Consider the following 23,757-nt stretch of genomic DNA (forward strand, 5'->3'; position numbering starts at 1 on the left):
TCTTCATTTAAACAGAAAGAATACTCAGGGAACATGCACAGTTTCACAGACAAAATCAACGTCACACACCAAAAATAAATGTACATAATTTTTTATTTTTTGGAAAAGAAACTTATTTGTATTGATGGGAAAAATACAAAGATGAGAGATCAGGGAAAGATTTCAAGAAGCTAAACTACAGCTCAAAGCAGAAAACAAACCTATGCATAATTGTAACTTAACACTTTAATGCATGTAAATAACTAGATGATAATTTATTGTATTAATAAATCAGATTAATAAAAGGGAATTACGTCAAGTTTTAATTCTAAAAAAAAAAAAGATGAATATCATTTTCTTTTTCACGGAACTTCTACTCAAAATTCATAAAAGTACAAGACATCATTGCAGCAAAATACCAAAACATTCTTGAGCCTTCACAAAAAAAAGTATATATTCCAAGAAAGGGTGGAGTTGCTGATCCAGTATGTCTCTTATCTCAGTGGATCCACTGAGTGGAAATTAGATTCCAACTCAAATGGAACTAATAATAGAATATAAGCATGTTAATTATCACTCAGAAAATCCTATGCAACTCAATTTACATACTTTAATATCAAATATGTAAGTGCTAGCAGAAAAGCCAGCCAAGTTTAATATCAACAACAAGAGGAGGGAGGGAGTAGTTCAACAGACCAATTCCAACTATAACTGGGAAACCTTTATTCTCCAACAAAGCCTGAATTATCAACATAAGAGTTATATAAATAATTCTATTCAAGTTATCACTGTCATAATTTCAAAATGATTAAGAGACTTCTAACTTATCTTCCAGTCCATTCTTGTATTGCTTGCATAGAAAACCAATCCTCTATCCAAATCATATGAATCGGGCATTGGAGCAAGTTTCATGGTGTCCCTGAAACTGGAAGGATCTATGGTTGCTTCATGAGAGAAGTTTAAACATGACGATGGCAACATACCCAGAAAAAATAAATTGGCAAGCAGAATAGTCTCTTAGTCAATGAAACATACAGTGGTTGAGCTATCTCCAGGAGGGTCTGAAGAAATGAAATGCCATGTTGCCACTACAGGTTCCATTTTTTATTTTTTTGGAGATCGAGTCCATGGCTGAGATAGATCCTCAAGCTTATTAACAAGATTCGGAGTAACCCGGATTGGCCTTGGTGAAATTATCGTCTTGTCTTGATTGCTGGCCAGTGGCCAGAGATGTATTAGGCAAAAGTGGAGGTGTATTAAGACGAGGTACACCTGTACAGGCCAACAACACAATCATCGTTACTCTTAACTCATACATGTATATTTTATTTTATATTTTTCTAAATTACCTTCAAACAAATGCCAAGAGAGAGAAGAGTGAACCACACAAACTAATAAAAAAAGGCTCCAAGAAAACCACATAAAAGCTTTTCAATAATTTTAAATTTCACAAGTAAAATAAACATTAATAAATTAGAAAAACATTGTCTCGTTTACAACCTTTTCTATCCATACTCATTTTAAGATATGATTTAGTGAGCCACGGTCCACTAACGCCCATCTTTGATGCTTCATTTCCAACTGTCTACAGAAAATAAGATTAATCAAGGTGATAATAAGTTTAAAATACAACTACATATAAAGTCATGTTGAAAAGGATTGATAAAGGTAATGTGTTCCCTTCTAGTAACTTGGTTGATCCCAAAGTAAACAGATTTCATTTGTGTTTACCAAACAAGTTGTCCACCAATCCTCCCCTACACCCAAAATGTACTTCATATGTAATAGAAAGAACTTCAAAACATAGGACACTAATGCAGCATATCCTAATAAAAGAATATATAAGGACATCAGCATAGTATCAACAGTAAACCTCTACAAAGTAATAATATAGGCACACAATTCATAATGACTTTATTTACATCCCAAGGGGACAGCCAAGTCACTCTTCATCAAATGGTTGGTCTTGTGTTCAAACCATGGATATCACCCTTAATAAACTTCTCCAAAAGAATGTTAAAAAAGAAACACATTTTAGTAAAGAATACTAAGTTCATACTTTTCGATTTGTACCCCTCAGCACCATGAATGTCTCACCAAGAGTATCAATTGTTTCAAGTGAAATAGATACATTGTCATTATTCACTGATGTAGATGCTCATTTATAACTGACAACTACATTGTACCCCAAAGCAAGCAGCCCACCTAAAGTCATCCTTCCAACCTGCTTTTGATATTTAAAAGGAGAATCGGAAAGCAAAGAATATAAAGTAGTTATGTATTAAATAATGTACACATAAAATGACCCAAGCACAAGAGCTTTCACATGAGTTTTAAGCAGGAATTATCTTCAAGTGCAAAACAAAACCAAAAGTAAAAGGAAGGACCACATGCTTCATAATAATAGGGGTGCACAAAATAATCATCTCTTTTTAAAACAATTAATGAAGGCTCTGCTGCTGGGATTTGGCTCTAATCCAGAAACACAAAATTTTTTTTATCAAATCTAGTCAAATTACTAAGGTCTTTTTGTTGCATGGATATAGCAAGGATAAAGGAATTTCCAACTCAGAAAGCAATATATAACAGGAAATGTAAGGCCTGACAAGCTTGGGTCTTTTTACTATTCACATGCTTGAAAATCATGGCTTATTGAAATAATTTCGCCAATCAATGTGAAAATTTTGTTAGTAATCACTAAGTACCTCAAACTCAACTTTTGGCCTGATGATGAAATTCTTGTCAACAATCCTTTGATCACCAAGAGACAGATAATATCTAATACCAGATTGACGCACTTTTATCCAATCATTTGTCAGTGCTTCTTCACTGGCTGAAGGAGGTCTAAGGTACATCTCAATAAAACTGATAACAAAAAAGAAAAAAAAAATTAAATCAAAAGGTAATTACAGTTTCTTTCTTTCAATATCGTTGAAAAAACTAGTCAGGGCTAGGAAAATAAACAGCCTGCAACACTCACTTATCTGTTTCTACTTCATATTCTTGAAGAAAATATGCAGATTGTCCACCTCGAGACTGTATCAAAAGCGTAAAAATAATAATAATAATATTAAAAAATTAAATTAATCAAGAATGATACACACACATGCCTATTTAGAAATAATAATACTACCCCTAAAAAAATATACTAATAATAATAAAATCGTCAACTGTAAAAATTGATAATTAAAAGAAGAAAAAATTAGTACAAATTAGAAAAGAAATTTAACATAAGAAGTTGTTTAGGCAGGCTTAATGATGTAAGAAAGAAGGAAGCATGCACATAAACACAACCATGTAATCCTAGTATCGTAGTATATCTCTCCACAAATATAACACATCTACATTATTAAAGATTATAGCCACAATTTCTTGGCCAATTAGATATATTAATAACAGTATAATGTCTTCATAGATAGTGAGGGATTTCCTGACATATGCCTTATTCTCCTCTTCTTCCTTTCAACATGTCATTTATACATGCCTCAATAAAGCAAAAGTTGTATTACTTTTAAGATAAAACTCACATAACCTTATGTCCTAGAGAACAATGCACATTTCATGTCTCCAAACTACTTGAAATTACAAAGTGACAAGAGCAACGTAAATAAGGAAAGTCCAAGTTCTATGCATATGAAAAAAGTCCAGAATCCATTGAAAATGGCCTAACAGAACGATTGGATTATTTTATAGGAAAAAAATCAAATTTAAGTACAATACATAAGTCTTGTCTCTAAACTACATGGAATATACTACCATAAGAACAGCATAAATGAGGATGGTCCAAGTTCTATGTATATAAATAAGTCCAACATCAATTGAAACTATCCTAACAAAAAATTACATACCTCAGTTTTGCATTTTAGTTTATAGATTACCTCTCAAAATGATGAAACAAAGCTCTTGTTAATTCTAATCTGCAACAAAAAAGAAGAAAAAAAAAACACACTCAACTGTGGTAAAGACGGAAGAAAATTGGACTAGGGAGATAACATGATACATAAGATGGTAAGGGCAATAGAAAAGAGGAGACAGCATCTGTGGCCCCACCCCAGCTTTACTAAAGTCAAGAAAAAGAGCAGAAAAACATTAACCTGTGCATATAAGGAAAATCAGACATCTCGTTTGATTTTATTACGTCTTTTAATCTATCCATATATATTTTAAGATACATGATACCTGTGCATGACTGGAGTATGAGAACGCTATTCGATTGGGACATGGGCATTTCATAGGCTATACATCATTTTTTTCACAACATATCATCTTTAGAGATGCAAATTAAATTATACAAAAGTTTGAAGTAGGTTGGGGTGTTTTTCTTCTCCATGTCCTCTTCTCATTGGACACACCATATAATAATTGATGGTGTCATTTTTAATGCCATTAATTTTCAAGAAATCAAGAGTATGCTTTATTGATTAAAATTCTTACCTTTTACAACCAATTTTTTGGCTGTAAAACTTGGATTATGAAGCTACTTTAAAACATGTTAAAAGCATGATCAACTTCCAATATTTGGCTTTTGTAATTTGACTAGAGATCCTTTTTCCCTCCTAAAAACTTCAACATGTTTTGACTAAGTTTTGCAATTTGCTAATTAAGCTAGATTATTGTCTCAGATGATGAACCGAACGTTTCTTCAAGATATGAGTTTAGGAGCCTTATCTCTTGGCGGGGCGATGGGAAATACTTTGCCACACTTACTAATGAGTCAGATTCTACTTCTTTGTATAAGAGGATGAAAGTTTGGGAGCGAGATTCAGGGGTACTGCATGGTGCTTCAGAACCAAAGCTGTTTATGGGAACTGTGTTGGATTGGATGCCCAGCGGAGCAAAAATTGCATCTGTCTATGGCAAAAAAGCAGAAAATGAATGTCCTTCAATTGTGTTTTATGAGAAGAATGGGTTAGAAAGAAGCTTGTTTAGCATTAGTGAGGAAGTAAATTCAACAATAGAAATGCTTAAGTGGAATTGTAACTCAGATCTTCTTGCAGCTTTAGTCAGATGTGAAAATTATGAGTGTATCAAGGTCTGGTTTTTCAGTAACAAGCATTGGTATTACGACCAAAATCAACGGTAACGCGGAAGAGAGAAAGTGTTGTTTTTCTTCCATGTTGCCCTGCGGGAAGGTCGGTTCTTGTGGTTCCTGTGTCCCTTTCCACGCAGACCTCTGAACTTCTTGCCTGCAGAGGTAAGACCACGAAGCTCTCTGTGTTTGTGAACAGGATTGCAGAGCCAATTGATTCTTGGGTCATTACAGACTGCGTTGTGGGTAACATCCACCAATATCACCTCAAAGTACTTGTAAGTCGAATCCTCGTTGATCCAGTAGGAATTGAGAACCCTGAGACCTCCTAACTTGCGTCCGGCACGTTCCTCAGCAACAGACCTCTTGCTTCTCTGAAACTTCAATTGAGTAACTCCCTGGTTTGTGGGCTTACCATAGACAATACCCTTGGGGACTGGCCTCTTTCTTCCACCACGCCTCACGCATACATGGTAAACAACGTATCCCTGCTTGGCCTTGTAACCCAAATGACGAGCCTTGTCTGGGCGTGTTGGCCTAGTGACTCGGACGATGGAAGGATGCTGGCGGTATTCCCAACACCTTACCCTCTGCAAGAACCTCATCACATCAAATTGTTTCTTCCTCCATAGCTCCGAAACGTACTTGTAAGCCCCCATTGGATCAGAAATGAGTTGCACACTAAGTAGGTTGAGGTTTTCGCTTCACTGAGATTTACTCATGACCATAATGACTAAAATACCAAATTATATATGTACGTGATTGACTTTCAAATGTCCCAAATATTCCTTTCATTAAATGTATAAGGCCTAAACTTAATGATAAGCTTCTTAATAACATGAGGTACAATATACTTTCAGTGATCCAATCAAAACAAAGACCAAGAACTACAAGATGCCTCTTAATAAGTAGATCAATATGAGGTATGGACAATGTTAAACTTATGTTTCTATGAACATACAACACAAAAGTACACAAAGGTACAAAATCCCTTTTCAAACTATCAAATAAATGGAAAATTTTGAGGGAGAAATACCTTGGTGCCTCTGAAGATGGAGGATACAAATGCTGCCGTTGTCCTCTACGCTTGGTGCCGCCAGAAATGACGCAGTCGGCGCTGAAAATAGTTCACGTCGCCGGAGTTGGAGCAGGTGCCGAGAGAACTTGTGTGGCTGGTTGTGCGGCTCCTCTTTGCACCAGAAATGTAAGGGTTGGTCACAATTATTGGGCAATTTTTTAACCTAGAAATATTAAGAAAGTCATTCTTTAAAAAAAAATAAAGAAGATACAAAATAATCTGTTATTTAAAAAGTAGTTTTTATTAGTTTTAAAATAAAAAAATAAAATTAATACTATAAATTTTAAAAAGTATCGATTGTGTTTGGTAAGAAAATGTTTTTGAATTTTTTGAACTCAAAAATGGAAATATTATTTTTATTTTTGATTTTTGATTTTTAAATAATAAAAATATATTTGGTAACTATTTTTGTTTATTGTTTTTAAAAACAAAAAATAATAAATATGTTTGATAACTTTTATTTTTATTTTTTGTTTAATAATATAAAATGCGGAGTGATTTGAAGAAGAGAAAAAAAAAAGAAACAAAGAGTCGAAACAGCTTAAAAAAATTTTAAAAGTGAAAAAATTTTATTTTCAAAATTTAATAAATTTTAATTAAAAAAATTTAAAATAATAAATAAAAATAAAGTTACTAAACACTGTTTTATATTTAATTGTCAAATTTTTAATTAATTAAATAAAAAACTATTTTTTTAAGTGTTATCAAACAGCACCATCATTAATGAATTTGTAATAACAGAAATCTTCTATGAAATATATAATAAGTAATTCAATTAGCAATTAATATTACAAAATAGTATTAAAAATTTAAACAATTATTTGAATAACTCATTTAAAAACAAAACTTATTCTTTAACTAGTAGCAATTGTGTGTTGCAAATTATTAATTAATATATTTACATAAAATATATTAAATTATATTAAAAAATACAAATTAAATTAGTACTTGATTATTAGAAAATTTGTATTTCATTAGACAACAATTTAAGAAGAAATGTTGTCTCATGTTAAAAATATGCATGTTACAACAATCTCATTAAAACTGTCATTTCATGTGAGTTTTAATTTGCATGGCACAACAGTTTGTGAGCGACTGTTGTGTCATGTATATTTTTAACATGATATGACAGTTCTACTACAAACGTCATCACATGGATGTCGTCTAAGTATAATTTTGTAGTAATGAGTGCCAAAACATTCATAACTTGGGTTTTAAAATACCCTTTTACGATTTTACAAAGCCTATCATCAAGTACTCACAAAGAAATATGAAACTACACTAATATTTTTCATAAACAGAGGTGGTGGAGTGCGATCTAACCCATTGGAAGCTAGACCATGAAATTTTGGCAGCATGCATTTTTTACACAACCTAACAACAATGAACATTTCTAGCATAACCCTAGCCGCATGCATGAAAATCATCAAATCACACCACCTCAAACTTAAGCATAAAATTAACTCCAAAAACCATTAAAATAACCTATACAACTAGATCTACCAACATAAATAACAAAACTCGTGAACAACCATAAATTTCTACCTTTGATAGTTCTACCTTGGGGATGTGTTCCTTAGCTCTTCAAAAGCTTCCCTTGGTTCACTAAACTCTCAAAACAGAGCCCCAAGTCCCACATGTAGATTTTTAAGAAAATGATTAGGGTAGAAAAACTTAGATGAGGGAGAAAACATGCAAACTACCAATATCTCTTACCTTGCTTTCACTTGATCACTAAAGTTCTAAATCCTTGATATCCTACCTGCACAAGCCTCTCTTGAACTCTAGAACACAAGATCTAAGATATGAATGGATATTAGCTCACAAACATGCAACATAAACCCTTTGGGTTTTGGGTTTGAAGAGGAAAAGAGGAGAAGAATGAGGTAGGTTTCGAAACTTACTCTACCCAAGTGTGCTCTTGAGCTTCTCCCTCCTTCAATGGGGAAATGAGTGCTCTTGGCATATGGAGAGAAAAATTGCAGCAATTGAGAGAAGAGAGACTTCGGGTTTTGGTTTTGTGGAGAGGAAATGGAAGAGAGTGTTTTTTGTTTTCTTGAGGGAAAAGGAATTTAAAAGTGTAAGAGAGAAATGATTAGGGTTTAGCCAATGAGTGGGTAAGGCTCTTAATCTTCCCTAGGGTAGATATACTAGACTCTTGAGAGCCCTAGACATAGGCTTGCCTCCCCCTTCTCTCTCTCCTCCCTTGGAAAAGACCTTTATGCCCTTGCTTCTTTTTACCTCTCTCCTTAGACACTCAAGGGCCCTTTGGTAATTTTACATATCTAAAATTCCCTAAAGTTTTACCCTATAGTTTTTAAATATCACCAAGCTTAATTAATTAAATTAAATGTTATCGAAAAGTAAAATTTGTCACATATCACATAATTTTGGTAATTTTATCAAATTGACCAAAATGTCCTTAGTGGCCCGAGCAAGAAATTATCATTCTTAAGCTCGGTTGATTGGAATTCAAACCTCAATCAATTTTTCTTAAACTTATTGGCTCGAGTTTAAAGTCCCAGTTTCCAGACAAGATTAATATTTTTATGCCATAGTATTTCCTATTTAATTAATCCGAGATTTTTTTTTACCCGCTTAGGGTTTTTGACCCGGTCCACGACCGAAGGTCTCGGTTTCTAAAAAAACCGTACTTACCACAATATGGCTAGCATTCAAACATCACGAACTTCTTGTAACATAAAATGTTCCCCTGAAATAATACATAATATAGGGAATTAAAATACCCCAAAGTAAGGTTTACACAATGCCCTAAACGTAGGGCGTTACAATACCTACAATTTATATAAGTTTCGTTGTCGAAACGTAGAACAACTGTGGGTATATCTCTATCATCCAGTCTTCAGGTTCCCATGTTGCTTCTTCTACTCCGTGGTTACACCACTGCACCTTAACCAAGGGTAAAGTCTTATTACGCAACACCTTATCCTTACGATCCAGAATCTTCACAGGGATCTCCACATAACACAGTTTCGGATCCACCTCCAACTGTTCGTAACTAAGTACATGGCTCGGGTCTTCCACATAATTTCTCAACATAGATACATGAAATACATCATGTACTCGAGCCAAAGCAGGTGGGAGAGCTAATCGGTAGGCTACCACGTCGATTTTCTCCACCGTCTCAAAAGGTCCGATATACCTTGGACTTAATTTTCCTTTTTTGACAAAATGCAGAACTCCCTTCAACGGAGCCACCTTCAGGAGCACCTTATCTCCAGCTTCAAATTCCAAGGGTCTTCGACTTCGGTCCGCATATTTGCGCTGTCGATCCATTGAGGTATGTATCCTCTCCCAAATCCTCTTGATATCTTCGGTAACTTTGTCCACTTCCTCTGTACCCAAGAATGTTCTTTCATCGGCTTCATGCCAATGAATCATGGATTGACATTTTCGCCCGTACAGGGCTTCATACGACACCATCTTAATAGAGTCATGGTAGCAATTTTTGTAAGCAAATTCCATCAATGGAAGTCTTTCGTTCCACGACCCCTGGAAGTTGAGTAGGCAGACTCTCAACATGTTTTCCAGGGTTTGGATCGTTTGCTCACTCTAGGCGTATGTTTGGGGATAGAAAGCAGTGCCAAACTTAAGTTGAGTCCCAAAACCTTCTTGCATAATTTTCCAAAATGTTGAGGTGAAGCGTCCGTCTCAACCTGAAATGATGGACTTGGGTACTCCATGTAGTCGTACAATCTCTGCTATGTATAAGTCTGCTAACTTCTCTACAAAATAAGTTATCTTAATGGGTAAGAAATGTGCCGACTTGGTCAATCTACCAACAATAACCCATATCGTATCTTGACCCTTAGGAGTATTAGGCTGTCCAGTGACAAAATCCATTGTGAACATCTCCCACTCCCATTCTGGAATCTCTTGCAGTTGCAGCAACCTGGTCGGTCGCTGGTGCTCCTCCTTGGTTCATTTTGGCAAGTGAGGCAATGAGCCACGTATTATGCTACTTCCTTTTTCATCTTCGGCCACCAAAAATATTTCCTTAAATCCTGGTACATTTTTGTAGCGCCGGGGTGCATTGTGTAAGGGGCATTGTGTGCCTCATAGAAGATTTGCTTCTTAATCTCTGCATCATCAGGAACACAAATTCTACCTTTAAATCCTAACACCCCATCATACGATATGTGGAATCCTGGTCGTATATCCTTCCTCACCTCATGTTTGATCTGATCATACCAATGTTCCAAAAGTTGTCCTCCTTGTATGGCTTCCATAATGGTGGGTTGGACCAAAATATTTGCTAATTTGCCAACAACTACCTCGAGATCCAACGTAGAGATGTCACCTTGCAGTTCCAAGGGCATTTCCCACACCATCATCACGTACGCCATCGGTTGCCGACTCAGAGCATCTACCACCTTATTGGCCTTTCCGAGATGGTATAGAATATCACAATCAAAATCGTTAAACAATTCTAACCATCAGTGCTGCCTCATGTTCAATTCCTTCTTGGTGAAGAAGTTCTAAAAGGCTCTTGTGGTCGGTGTAAATGTTTCAATGTATCCCATAGAGATAATGCCTCATGGTTTTTAATGCGAACACTACTGCAACCAAACTCTAAGTCATGCGCCAGGTAGTTCTTTTCGAAATTCTTTAGCTGTCGAGACGCATAAGCTATAACCTTATTGCCATGTTGCATCAGTACCTCCCCCAGTCCTTGTCCTGAGGCATCGTTGTAGATAGCGTATCCCTCTGTCTAACTGGGGTGGTGATCAACCTCGTCTTTAGTTCTTGGAAACTCCTCTCACACTGTTCGGTCCATACAAACTTAGCATTTTTACGGGTAAGAGCGGTCAGTGGTGTAGCTATTTTCGAGAACACTTCTATGAATAGCCTATAATACTCTGCTAATTCGAGAAAACTTCTCACATCCTAAGCAATTTTTGGAGGTTTCCACTGACTTACTTCCTCTATCTTGGTAGGATCTATGGATATCCCTTCTCTTGACACCACATGGCTCAAGAAGCTTACTTTTTTCTAGCCAAAATTCACACTTGGAGAATTTAGCATAAAGCTTATGTTCCTTCAAACATTGGAGGACCATTTCCAGATGCACCGCATGTTCCTCTTGGTTCTTCAAATATATCAAAATGTTTTCGATAAACACGATAAAAAATTTATCCAAGAATTTGCTAAATACTCAGTTCATGAGGTCCATGAATGCTGCAAGTGCATTGGTGAGTCCAAACGGCATGACCACGAACTCGTAGTGTCCATACCGCGTTTGAAACACCGTCTTGGGTATGTCTAGCTCCTTAGCTTTTAGTTGGTGATATCCTGACTGGAGATCTATCTTGGAGAATACCGATGCTCCCTAAAATTGACTGAATAGATCATCGATTCTTGGAAGTGGATATCGGTTTTTGATCGTTACCTTGTTCAATTCTCAATAGTCTATGCACATTCTCATAGAGCCATTTTTTTTCTTTATGAAAAGAACTGGAGCTCCCAATGGAGAATGACTCGGCCTTATGAGTTTCTTATCCATAAACTCTTAGAGTTGGGTCTGTAGTTCCTTAAGTTCCGCTGGCGCCATTAGATATGGGGTCTTCAAGATAGGTGTCGTTCTAGGGACCGGTTCTATCTCGAAAACTACTTCTCAGTCTGGTGGAATGCCTGGAAGATCATTAGGAAATACTGTTGGAAAAAGCTTATATATGATCTTTATTTAATTTCATGTATATCTAATATTAAACAAATTAATACGAGATAGCTTAAAACATGTTTCTAAAATTGAATTCAAGAGAAACAAAGAATAGAATACTTACAGTATATGCAGCAGAATTAAGAGTCCTTCCTTCAGTTTCTCTAACTCTTGTATCCTCTTTGTCGCAGAGTATTATCAAGAAACTGAACCGATCTTCTATTTTCTTCACGATCTTCCAATGTATCCTTAGAACCACCTAGACTAGTGTGGACAATTCTCAACACATGAGATAGATATAGAGAGAAGAAGAGAAAATAACAAAGAGGCTTAGAAAAGGACTTGTGTTTAGAGAGAATCTAAAACTATCTGAAAATCTGACTTGAGACTTATCAAACTTCTTGTTTTGACTTCTCTCTAAGCACTCCTTTTATAGACTCAATTAGGCCATTTAATTTAATTAAAAAATCAATAAAATAATAGCCATTTTGAAGCCCTAGGTCGAAATTATCATGGGCTATAGGCCCGTGAAATTTCCCATTTGATTATAAGCCCATTGGACTTAAAATCAAGGCTTGTATTATTTTCTATTGATTTAATTAATTAAATAATGATTTAAATCCTTTATCAAATTAATTATTTATAATTTGAACGTTGATTTAAATTTATTTATTATTTTAGATACCAATTTATCTTAATTAATAAATCTGTCATAATTTCTCTTTTCTTCTCAAAATTACACAACTCTGTTAAACTATCCAAAATTGACCTAATCAACTTTGATAATTCTAATTGATGATTAAATCAATTAATTGAGACTATCTAGATGATTTTATCCAAGGTACAATGGGGACCATGGGCCTATGAAATCAAGCTCCAATAAGTTATCATAAATCTAACAAATAAATTTACTATCTTATTAATTCCTCGTGACTCCACTATAGACTCGGAATTGCACTCTTGAATTCATAGAACGCTCTATAAAAAATATAGATACATTATTAATTATCCATTATTACAACCATAATTGTCACTCAATAATCATCTATAGACGGTCTACAATGAGATAGGACTAAAGTACCGTTTTACCCCTCATTGTATTTTATCCTTAAAACACTTAGTTCCTTGTAAATGATATTTCAGTAAACTAATTTAATTACTGAAATGAGATCTCTATCATTTAACACCTTGAACCAAACTAAAAAGAAACCATCGTTTCACTTCTTCATCAGAAGCTATAGATGTTCATATCTATGATTAACACTCCCACTCAATTATACTACCGAGTTCCCAAGATGTAAGTATGGGCTAGTCCGTAGGGTAAGCTGGTAACGAACAAGTCAAAGAACTCAAATAATACAATCAGTTAGAATACTAACCACTCAGAATTGTTATTGAATTGACCTATGGTCAACTATATGATATGACTAGAATAGATAATAACGGTATGTTTACTTATCTTATCAACTGTCAATATCGGTCCTGTCCGATGTAACAAATACATCCGATCTTATCTACTTTGCTAATGTTCTGGAAAGAACATAACACTGTAATGTGTAAGTAGATCATATCGTAGATTGGCAAGTCAGGGTAAATCCGGTGCACTGACTAATCTTAGGACTAACTTATTTTGAACATATAATCATATTTATATTCCACTGTGATTACGTCACTATAAATAAGATTAGCTATATGCTCGGGATTTAATAGAAGTTTATATTAAACAAATAATCATGAAAATAAAACATGTGAGTAAAGTGATTAACCAAGTCAAAAAATGATTTCTATTCTTTTATTGATAATAAAATGAGATTACAAAGAATTGAGGTTTTAATTAAGGCATAAAACCCTAACAAATACCTCGGGATGCTTACATACGATTGGAAAATCCATCGGTCGTAGATTATCCTCCTTGTCCTTATCCACAACGTGAGCTAGATATCCAATACATCTGTCCTCCAACATCTTACTTTCCTTCATTGATGAGACCATGGAAAACTTCTTGTCTCTGGACGTTCTTTGAAAAGTGCATGGTTTCTCACCTGCCAAATGGAAGATCACTTTCCTCTTCTCCCCAGCGACCAATGCACCATACATAGATAGCCACTCCATACCAAAATTATGTCATACTAGAATTGTTTTGCTACTAACAGGTCAACTGTTAGTTAGCGATCGGCTACCCTGATTGGTACAACTCTAAGCCAAAATTGAACCATCATATCCTCCCTTGACGGAAATGATACACTACAAATATTTTGTTGATTCAGGTGTTCCATCTAGTTTTTAATGTAGGCAGTATCTATAAATGAATGTAATGCCCAAATATCCATTAATGCACATGCTGAGGTTTGGGCGATAGGAATTCTACGTAACACCACCTTAGATGGTCTGACTCCCTTGTCTCCTTATTTGAGTGCATAAACAAGTGGTGATGCTCTCATCCACCTCTGCTTACTGTTCGAGTCCTTCCTGCTCAAGTTTGGGTGTTCCTTAGAGGAGCTGGATGCTTGTTGGGATTAGCTTATCCCTAGTTAGCAAAGCCTTATTTCCTCTTGTTATTGCCACAATTGTCTAACTTCAAGCGACCTTCATTACTTTGTCTCCCTGAGTCTTGAGTTATCCTTGTAGAAAAGCTTCCCTAGTTTCAGTTCCAACCAGATTGGAACTACCTAAGGCTACTGATGTCGCTTGCCAGCTCCTCAATATTTTATGATTCTTCCTTCTCTAATCTAGCTCATGTCTCCTGGTTAATAGCATGCTCTCCAACACCTACATCAGATTCTGGACCTAATCTTTCTAGATTCCAAGAATTTCATTATATTCCCTTATAGTCAGTTCATAAACCTTCACGTCTTAGATACCTTAGTGATTATTAGGTCATATGTAAACCTTAACAACTAGTCGAATCTCTTAACATTTCTGGCACTCTCAACGATCTTTGCTTTAAGTTTGTAACCGCAACCACCCCACTCTAGCGAGTTGTCATATCATTTGCATCTCTTTTCCTTTTTCACTTTGGGTAGCTCATCTTTTCACTATTCATCGTAATTCTTTTAGTTATTCTGCTAGCTAGATGCTCGCCTTGCTGCGTGGATTTGATTTCCATCAATTTTTCCTACTTGAGGTACTACCCCTAAGAGCTTATCCCCATGCGCGTACATAGCATTAGCTACTAGTATACTTCTATACTTTAATAGGGAGTAAATCGTGGGATACTCACATAGTATTAGCAACTATAATGGGTTGCTTCAGAAAAATCATAACTTTAACATAAGCATCCATTCCCAAAAACCAAGAAAGCCCATAATTAGATTACGTAGTTTTGACCTAAATGTCACACCGCCACTAGGTTTCCTACTTGGATCTACCTAATCGTGATCAAAAGTGAGCAGCTGAGTAAAAGTAAGCATAACCTTCTGTACATATGGGTTTAACATCGAAAAAAATTACCATCCTAAGTTAGAGGAGTATGTCCCTATCGTTATTGGTGTCCTCGTTGGAGTCTTCAGGTTTCTCACAGACAATGCCATTCCCAGCTGCCTCATGTTCCTGGCCCTCAGCTGGACCCTCATCGAGATTTTCTTCAGGATTTTCTTCTGGTGCTACTGCCCTGCCTCGAGGTATGCTATCAACCATGGAGATAGGCAAATCCATGGCCCAAACGCTAGCTCAATCTTCATACGGAAATCATCCCACGTTTTGCAAACCAGCCGCCTACGTCTGTGATGGAACCATATCTGTACCGATCCTCTCAGACAAGTGCTGGCATATCACACTCTCAGTCGCTCGGGTGTGTTGGCTCTATCAAAGACTTCAATCATGTAATGCGTCTATTGCCAAATGACACGCCGACGTCGTTGATCGTACTCGAAGCATCGAGGATTCTCATCATTAAAGAGTCTATAATAATTCATCCTAGACAGAGGGATCATGGGTAGGTTCCCTAACACAGGGTTACCTATCTCAGGTATATCATCCATAACTTACAATTTATAGAATTGAGGTAAATAAAAGAAAACAAGGAAACAAATATGAAAAGACAATACTTACAGTGAGTGCCAGTCTATCTTTACGAATGTACATGTGGGTTTGTCTACAGAACAGGTTTAGCCTGGTGCTCTAATACCAACTGTAACATCCCATAAAATTTCTTAACATAATTTACAAAAAAACATAACCATTTGCTAAAAATAAGGTAACCAAAAATCCATATAAAAAAACATTTTTAAAACGTGCAATAGTTGAGAAGTATCCACATACTTAAAAGTGAATTACCATGTCATAATTTAAAAACATTCAACAAGCCCAAAATAAATTCTTAATTATCATATGAGTTCTAGTCCCCAAAACATAAAATTCCAGAAGGTCGGTCCACATGTACATCCTCGCAGATAAACTCCAGCGCTCACTGATCCACTTTGCCATTGAGCTTACCTAGAACACGAAACAACTAGGTAAGCAAAACACTTAGTATGAACAACCTAACAAACATAACCACATTAACAGAGCAAGAACCTAAACAAACTGTAACTAGGCAGATAACAAACCAAGAATAGAATTCTGGTGAAATTGAACCCTAGCATACAATTTAAGAACGTGCGACCGTTCTGGCAAACTTATGGCCATGCCTCATAACCAAAATTCATATTCTGAAATACACCTGCACGCAGAAGATCCTAGAGCATACCAGTCTTAACTGATAACATACATAACATTCTTAACATACTTACACTCTTATCATGCATACTTAGTTTTCTTACATACTCATTAATCTTAACATACATACTTACTTAGGGTTTCGGAGGAACCATCAACATAACTTAACATATCTTAACATACATACTTACTTACTCATTCATCTAAACATACATACTTACTTAGGGTTCCAAAGGAACAATCAACATATCTTAACATACATACTTACTTACTCATTCATCTTAACATACATACTTACTTAGGGTTCCGGAGGAACCATCAACATAACCTAACATATCTTAACATACATACTTACTTACTCATTCATCTTAACATAAATACTTACTTAGGGTTCCAGAGGAACCATCAACATAACTTAACATATCTTAACATACATACTTACTTACTCATTCATCTTAACATACATACTTACTTAGCGTTCCAGAGGAACCATCAACATAACTTAACATATCTTACCATAGCGTCGACGGGTGTAAACTAGTTACACCGGTTACCTAGACTCCTAGATGAATTTGGCATACTCTCTTAGTCATAGAGATTTTATTCCGAAATCAACTTACTTATGTATCACAGAGTTATACGGACTCTTATGTCATGGGTGTTAAACCAGACTTATAACATATTGCGGAATCAACTTACTTAAGCTCCACAGAATTGAATCGGACTCTTGTGTCACAGGTGTTAAACTGAACTTCTTACATATTGTGGTGACCAACCGACCTTAGTTACATAATCACCGACGCGAATCGGTTTCTTACTTAGTTCCCAGTGGCTAGCCGGAGTTCATAGTCATCATGGTAGCTAGCTGGACTGCTTACCTTAGCCATGAGTATGCAAACCCTCTAGGACCACAGTCTTGAGTAAACCTTACAAGACTAGTTCAAATTATTAGCTTATATCTTAGTTATCTAAATTAGTCATGATCGTGTTGTAGCCAAACATATCATAAGTTGTCTTACCCGGATTCCTTAACATTTTCTTGTGGAAATCTTCTATCGAGAAGCAAGCTTTCCTTCTTAGATAACACTGTAGTGAAACGACACAGAGACTCGAATTAATTATGGAAATTATCTAGGATTGTTCATTCGTAATTTTGGGCACTGAAAGTCTAATACTTAATTCTTATCATTTCCAAAACTTTACTTTCACTATTTAATTTAAAGTTGTAAAGTCTCCTATTTTATTTAAACTTTTTCCCTAAGTTGAATTTTTGGAAAAAAACCCTTAAACTACCATTCACGTATTATGTGTCATAAGGATGGGAACTAGGCAAAAGCCTCGCATCAAAACTTGTTTTAGGTTAAGAGAATTAACCTCTCAAAAATCACTTTTCATTAAGGTTTGAAATTGCTATCGTTCAGTTTTTAGGGCAAACTTAGAAAAATAATTTCCCTTAAACCGAGATAAAATTTTACAGGATTCCTTGTACACATCTAAAATAATTCCCTTAAAAATTTATAATTTTTGGGATGGCCAAACCCATTTAAATTTTTAAATCAATCTGGGTAGTGTCTGCTGGCAAGAAGTTTTTCCCAGATTTTATGGTAATTTGCAAATTTATTTCTCTTACACCGTAGCCCAGTTCTTTCTAAAATTTTAAAGGGATCTTTATAAATATCTAAATTAGCTTTCTTAAAAATTTCATAATTTTTGGAACAATAAAACTCATCAAAATATTTAAAACAATTTAGGCAGTGCTTGCTGCCCAGAAGTTTTGTTTGCAGATTCTAGGGAAAACTTTGAAAAATCATCTCTTATACCTTAACACATTTTGCTATAAAACTTTACAGTGACCCTTATACATATTTAAAATAACACCTTAAATTTTTTTTTAGCTTTTTGATCAGTAAAACCCGTTCACAAGGAAAAACAATCTGGGCAGTGCATGGTGCCAAGAAATTTTCCAGATTTACATCAAAATGCCAAAACATTCATAACTTGGGTTTAAAAATATATTTTTATGATTTTCCAAAGCCTATCATCAAGTAATGACAAAGAAATATGCAACTACACAATTATTTTTCACAATTAGAGGAAGTAGAGTGTGATTTGACCAGTTGGAAGCCAGACCATGAAATTTTGGCAGCATACATTTTTTACACAACCTAACAAGAATAAACATTTCTAGCATAAGCCTAGCCACATGCATGCATTCAAATCATCAAATCACACCACCCCAACCTTAAGCATAACATTAACTCCAAAAACCATTAAAATAACCTTTACAACCAGATCTACCAACATAAATCACAAAACTCAAGAACAACCATAAATTTCTACCTTTGATAATTCTTCAAACCTTCCCTTGGTGTTCCTTAGCTCTTCAAAACCTTCCATTGGTGCTCTAAACTCTCAAAACTAAGCCCCAAGTCCCACATGCAGATTTTTAAGAAAAGGATTGGGGTAGAAAAACTTAGATGAGGGAGAAAACATGCAAAGTACCAAGATCTCTTACCTTGCTTTCACTTGATCACTAAAGTGTTAAATCCATAAGATCCTACCCGTACAAGCCTCTCTTGAACCCTAGGACACAAGATCAAAGCCATGAATGGATATTAGCTCACATGCATGCAACTTAAACCCTTAGGGATTCAGGTTTGAAGAGGAAAGGAGGACAAGAATGAGGTAGGTTTCAAAACGTAGTCTACCCAAGTGTGCTCTTGAGCTTCTCCCTCCTTCAATGGGGAAATGGGTGCTCTTGGTTCATGGAGAGAAAAATTGCAGAAATGGAGAGTAGAGATACTTAGGGTTTCAGTTTGGGGAGAAGAAATGGAAGAGAGTGTTTTTTGTTTTCTTGAGGGAAAAGGAATTTAAATATTTTTTTATTAGAAGTGTAAGAGAGAAATGATTAGGGTTTAGCCAATGCGTGGGTAAGGCACTTAATCTTCCCTAGGGTAGATGTCCTAGGCTCTTGAGAGCCCTAGGCATAACCTTGCTGCCCCCTTCTCTTTCTCCTCCCTTGGAAAAGACCTTTATGCCCTTGCTCCTTTTTACCTCTCTCCTTAGACACTCAAGGACCCTTTGGTAATTTTACTTATCTAAAATTTCCTAAAATTTTAGCCTGTAGTTTTTAAATATCTCCTAACTTAATTAATTAAATTAAATGTGATCAAAATAAAAAATTTCATATAACATAATATTGATAATTTTATCAAAATGACCAAAATTCCCTTAGTGGCCCGAGCAAGAAATTCTCATTCTTAAGCCCGATTGATTGGAATTCAAACCTCAATCAATTTTTTTTAAACTTATTGGCTCGACTATAAAGTCCCAGATTCCAGACAAGATTAATATTTTTATGCCATAGTATTTCTTATTTAACTAATCTAAGATTTTTGTTCCCGATTAGGGTTTTTGACACGGTCCACGACTGAAGGTCTCAGTTTCTAAAAAAACCGCACTTACCACAATATGGCTAGTATTCAAACATCATGAACTTCTTGTAACATAAAATGTTCCCTTGAAATAATAAATAAAACAACGAATTAAAATACCCAAAACTAAGGTTTACCCAGTGCCCTAAATGCGGGGCGTTACACAACACATAGGGTAGGGGCGTCCTAGCCCTGACAGAGATCCCCAAGCTCTCCTCTGTATTGGGCAGGGGCGCTACCCTACGAACCCATAAATTTCTAGGATTTTCTCCTGCATTTTCCCTGGTTTCACACCACCAAAATCCAACCTAATACATAACCCATACACATAATTCAGCCTCAGAACATCATCAACACACTAACATCAACAAAACTAAATCTTACACTAGATCAAAATCCCACCAAAACTCAAAACCCATACTGGAGCTTCAAGGCTCAAGAACACCTCAAGAACATGAAGAGTTTACAACAAATGCTCAAAGAATTCTTACCTCGGTTGTGAAGTTGAAACCCCAAGCTCTCCCTTAGCCAAATTCTAGCTTCAACCTTTCAAATTTTCTGAGATTTCCTTCTTCCAAAATCCAAAAATCCCCCAAGTGCTAAGAGAGAAAGAGAGAACATATATATATATATATAGAGAGAGAGAGAGAAGAGAGTTGATTGTTGTGTTTCCTTTTTGTGGCCTACTAGCTTCTGGGGTTAACTGAGCATATCCCCTCCTTAGGCTAGAAATGATCAAATTACCCTTTAATCAAACTTACATCATTTAGTGCCCTCAAGGGCTAAGTGATCATTTACTAACACTTGTCACTTATCTCCAAATTATCTCATAATTTCCAAATCAATTCTAATATCCCAAATACTCATTAAATAATTTTTCTCATTACCCGATAATCCCCGGTAATGCATTAAATTATCAAAATACCCCTAGGCTAGCCTCGAGCCGGGTATTTGACCCTGTTAGGACTAAACCGCTACTTTGCTCACTAGGATTGTCTCATGCCAAATAACCAAAATATATCCACATAATAATGTGGTCTCAATCAATACACACACACATATATATATATATAAATACAAATACGCCCTCAACGAGCCAAAATTACCTAATGCCCTTTTAATAAGAAACGAGCCCACATGCATGCAAATATAATCGTATTATAATATAACTCACATAATTCATTTATTCATGCATCAAATCACATAATAATGCAATTAAAGTAATTATTGCACTCTTGGCCCCCTAAGCAAGGCACTAAGCCTTATTAGGGTATTTAGGATGTTACAATTGTCCCCTTCTTACAAGAATTTCGTCCTCGAAATCTTACTTGAACAACTCGGGATACTGATCCCACATGTTGGACTCTAATTCCCAGGTCGCCTCCTTGACCTTGCTGTTCCTCCATAATACCTTAACCAAAGGTATGATTTTGTTCCTCAGGAGCTTGTCCTTTCTGCCTAGTATCTGGACTGGCTGTTCCTCATAGGAGAGATCTGCCTGAAGCTCTAAATCCTCGTAACTCAACACATGAGTCACTTCTGACACATTCTTCCGAAGTGTCGAAATATGAAATACATTGTGTACGAATGACAGTGTTGGAGGTAAGGGAAATCTATAAAACAATTGATATATCTTCTCTAGGATCTCAAACGATCCCACAAATATAGGTCTCAGCTTGCCCTTCTTCCCAAATCTCCACACCTCTTTCCATGGCGGGACTTTAAGGAAGACATAGTCTCCCACTCGGAACTCCACGTTTCTACGTTTCAGATCAGCATAACTTTTCTGTCTACTTTGAGAAGCGAGCATCCGAGCTCTGATCTTCTCATTATGCTCATTGGTCCTCTGAACTGCCTTAGGACCCAAGTATCTCCTTTCCCCCATCTCACCCCAGTGAATGGGTAATCTACATTTCCTACCATACAACATCTCATAAGGAGCCACCCCATTGGTCGACTAATAGTTGTTATTGTAGGAAAAATCTATCAAGGGCAAACACTTACTCCAGGACCCTTCAAAGTCCAGTACACATGCTCTCAGCATGTCCTCTAATATCTATATCGTACTCTCAGATTGTCCATCCATCTTAGGATGATAAGCAATACTGAATTTCAACTTTGTACCCATAGCCTTCTATAAACTTCCCCAAAACATGGAAGTAAGTGTGGGGTCCTGATCTGACACAATCGAACTTAGAGCCCCATGAAGGTGCACTATCTCTCTCACATAGAGATCTGCGTATTGGTCAACTGTATAAGTCATCCTCACTGGTAAGAAGTGAGCTAGTTTGGTGTATTGATCCATGATAACCCACACCGAATCATGTTGACCCACAGTCCTGGGTAACCGAACCACAAAATCCATTGTGATATCTTTCTATTTCCACTATGGGATATCCAGAGGCTGTAATAGCCCTGCTAGTCTATGATGCTTAGCCTGCTGACATGTTAAGAACTTAGCCATGTATTCTGTCATATCCCTCTTCACCCCAGGCCTCCAATAAATCGATCTCAAATCCTGATACATCTTCATGGTGCCTTGATGCAAAGAGAAAGGGGTAGTATGAGATTCATCCAGAATACATAACTGGCCCTTGTATCTCTACAAGCCCATATCTAACACTGTATAGTCCTTAGCTACTCTAGCTAGGACATCCCCTTTGATCCTTATCACCAGTGGATCACTCAACTGACTTTCCTTTATCCTCTCCAACAATGTAGAATGTAGTATGATGTTGGCTAACTGACCCACCACTAACTCTATTCCAGCTCTGGTCATATCCTCTGCCAACTCCTTGGATATTTGCCTTGCATTGTATAATTGTCATGGACCCTTCCGGCTTAAGGCATCTGCCACCACGTTTGCCTTTTCTGGGTAATACAGGATTTCACAGTCATAATCCTTCACCAACTCCAGCCAACACCTCTATCTCATGTTCAGGTCTTTCTGGATGAAGAAGTACTTAAAACTCTTGTGGTCAGTGTATATCTTACACTTATCCGCATAAAGGTGATACATCATAACTTTAGTGCAAAGACCATTGCTGGCAACTCCAGATCATGAGTGAGATATCTCTATTCATACTCCTTCAACTGATGTGATGCATAAGCAATCACTTTCCCTGACTGCATAAGGACACAACCCAAACCCTGTCTTGAGGCATCACAGTTACCACAAATTTCTCCTGATTTGCTGGAAGACTTAGTACCAGAGCTATAATCAATTGCTGCTTCAATTCCTGGAAGTTGTTATCACACTTATCTTACCACGCAAACTTCTAAATCTTGCGTGTCAGTTCTGACAACGAAGTATCAATCCTTGAGAAACCTTCCACAAAACGCCTATAATAGCCTGTTAATCCAAGGAAACTCCTAATCTCTTAGGCTTTCCTTGACCTTGGCGAATCTTTGGCTGCTTCAATCTTGGCTGGGTCCACCTTGATCTCATCTCTACTAACAATGTGACCAAGGAAACTCACCTACAGTAGCTAGAACTCACATGTCTTGAACTTTGCATAAAGCTTATGTTCCCTCAGCCTCTGTAGAACCAACTTGAGATGTTGCTCATGTTCTGCCCCTAACTGAATATAAACCAGAATATCATCGATGAAGACGATCATCAACCGATCCAGATAATCTTTGAACACACTATTCATTAGATCCATAGAAGTAGGTTGGGTATTAGTCAATCCAAATGACATGACTAAGAACTCATAATGCTCGTATCTGGTATGAAAAGTAGTCTTCCGTATATCTCCCTCCTTGATCCTCAGCTGCAGATAACCAAATCAAAGATCTAGCTTTGAGAATACCATCTTACCTTGAAATTGATCAAATAGGTCATCTATCCTTGGCAGAGGATACATGTTCTTAATGGTTAACTTGTTCAGTTCCCTGTAGT

General features: G+C 36.3%; 2 protein-coding genes across 6 annotated transcripts; both read right to left on the reverse strand.

The window, feature by feature from the left end:
- Window positions 1–1,021: 1,021 nt before the first annotated feature.
- On the reverse strand, window positions 1,022–4,277 carry LOC133795682 (uncharacterized). 5 transcript variants are annotated; one of them, XR_009875389.1, is made up of 6 exons: window positions 3,828–4,277; window positions 2,960–3,015; window positions 2,685–2,844; window positions 2,039–2,206; window positions 1,480–1,560; window positions 1,022–1,251 (listed from the first exon to the last, which is right to left on the reverse strand). XR_009875389.1 is itself a non-coding variant. In XM_062233146.1 (5 exons), the coding sequence occupies exons 3-5, from the start codon at window positions 2,832–2,834 to the stop codon at window positions 1,133–1,135; spliced, it is 354 nt and encodes a 117-aa protein (XP_062089130.1). In that variant the 5' UTR covers window positions 2,835–2,844; window positions 2,960–3,015; window positions 3,858–4,276; the 3' UTR covers window positions 1,022–1,132. The 5 variants fall into 5 exon arrangements, 2 of the variants coding, with proteins under 2 accessions (XP_062089130.1, XP_062089126.1); XR_009875387.1 differs by having other exon boundaries at window positions 1,480–1,564; window positions 3,828–4,265; XR_009875388.1 differs by having other exon boundaries at window positions 1,480–1,564; window positions 2,039–2,203; window positions 3,828–4,264.
- A 769-nt stretch (window positions 4,278–5,046) lies between these two features.
- Window positions 5,047–5,704, reverse strand: LOC133795696 (large ribosomal subunit protein eL15z-like). Its single transcript, XM_062233154.1, has one exon. The coding sequence runs from the start codon at window positions 5,665–5,667 to the stop codon at window positions 5,053–5,055; it is 615 nt and encodes a 204-aa protein (XP_062089138.1). The 5' UTR covers window positions 5,668–5,704; the 3' UTR covers window positions 5,047–5,052.
- Window positions 5,705–23,757: the final 18,053 nt, after the last annotated feature.

This window comes from Humulus lupulus, chromosome 1, assembly GCF_963169125.1.
Source record: "Humulus lupulus chromosome 1, drHumLupu1.1, whole genome shotgun sequence".
NCBI lineage: Eukaryota > Viridiplantae > Streptophyta > Magnoliopsida > Rosales > Cannabaceae > Humulus > Humulus lupulus.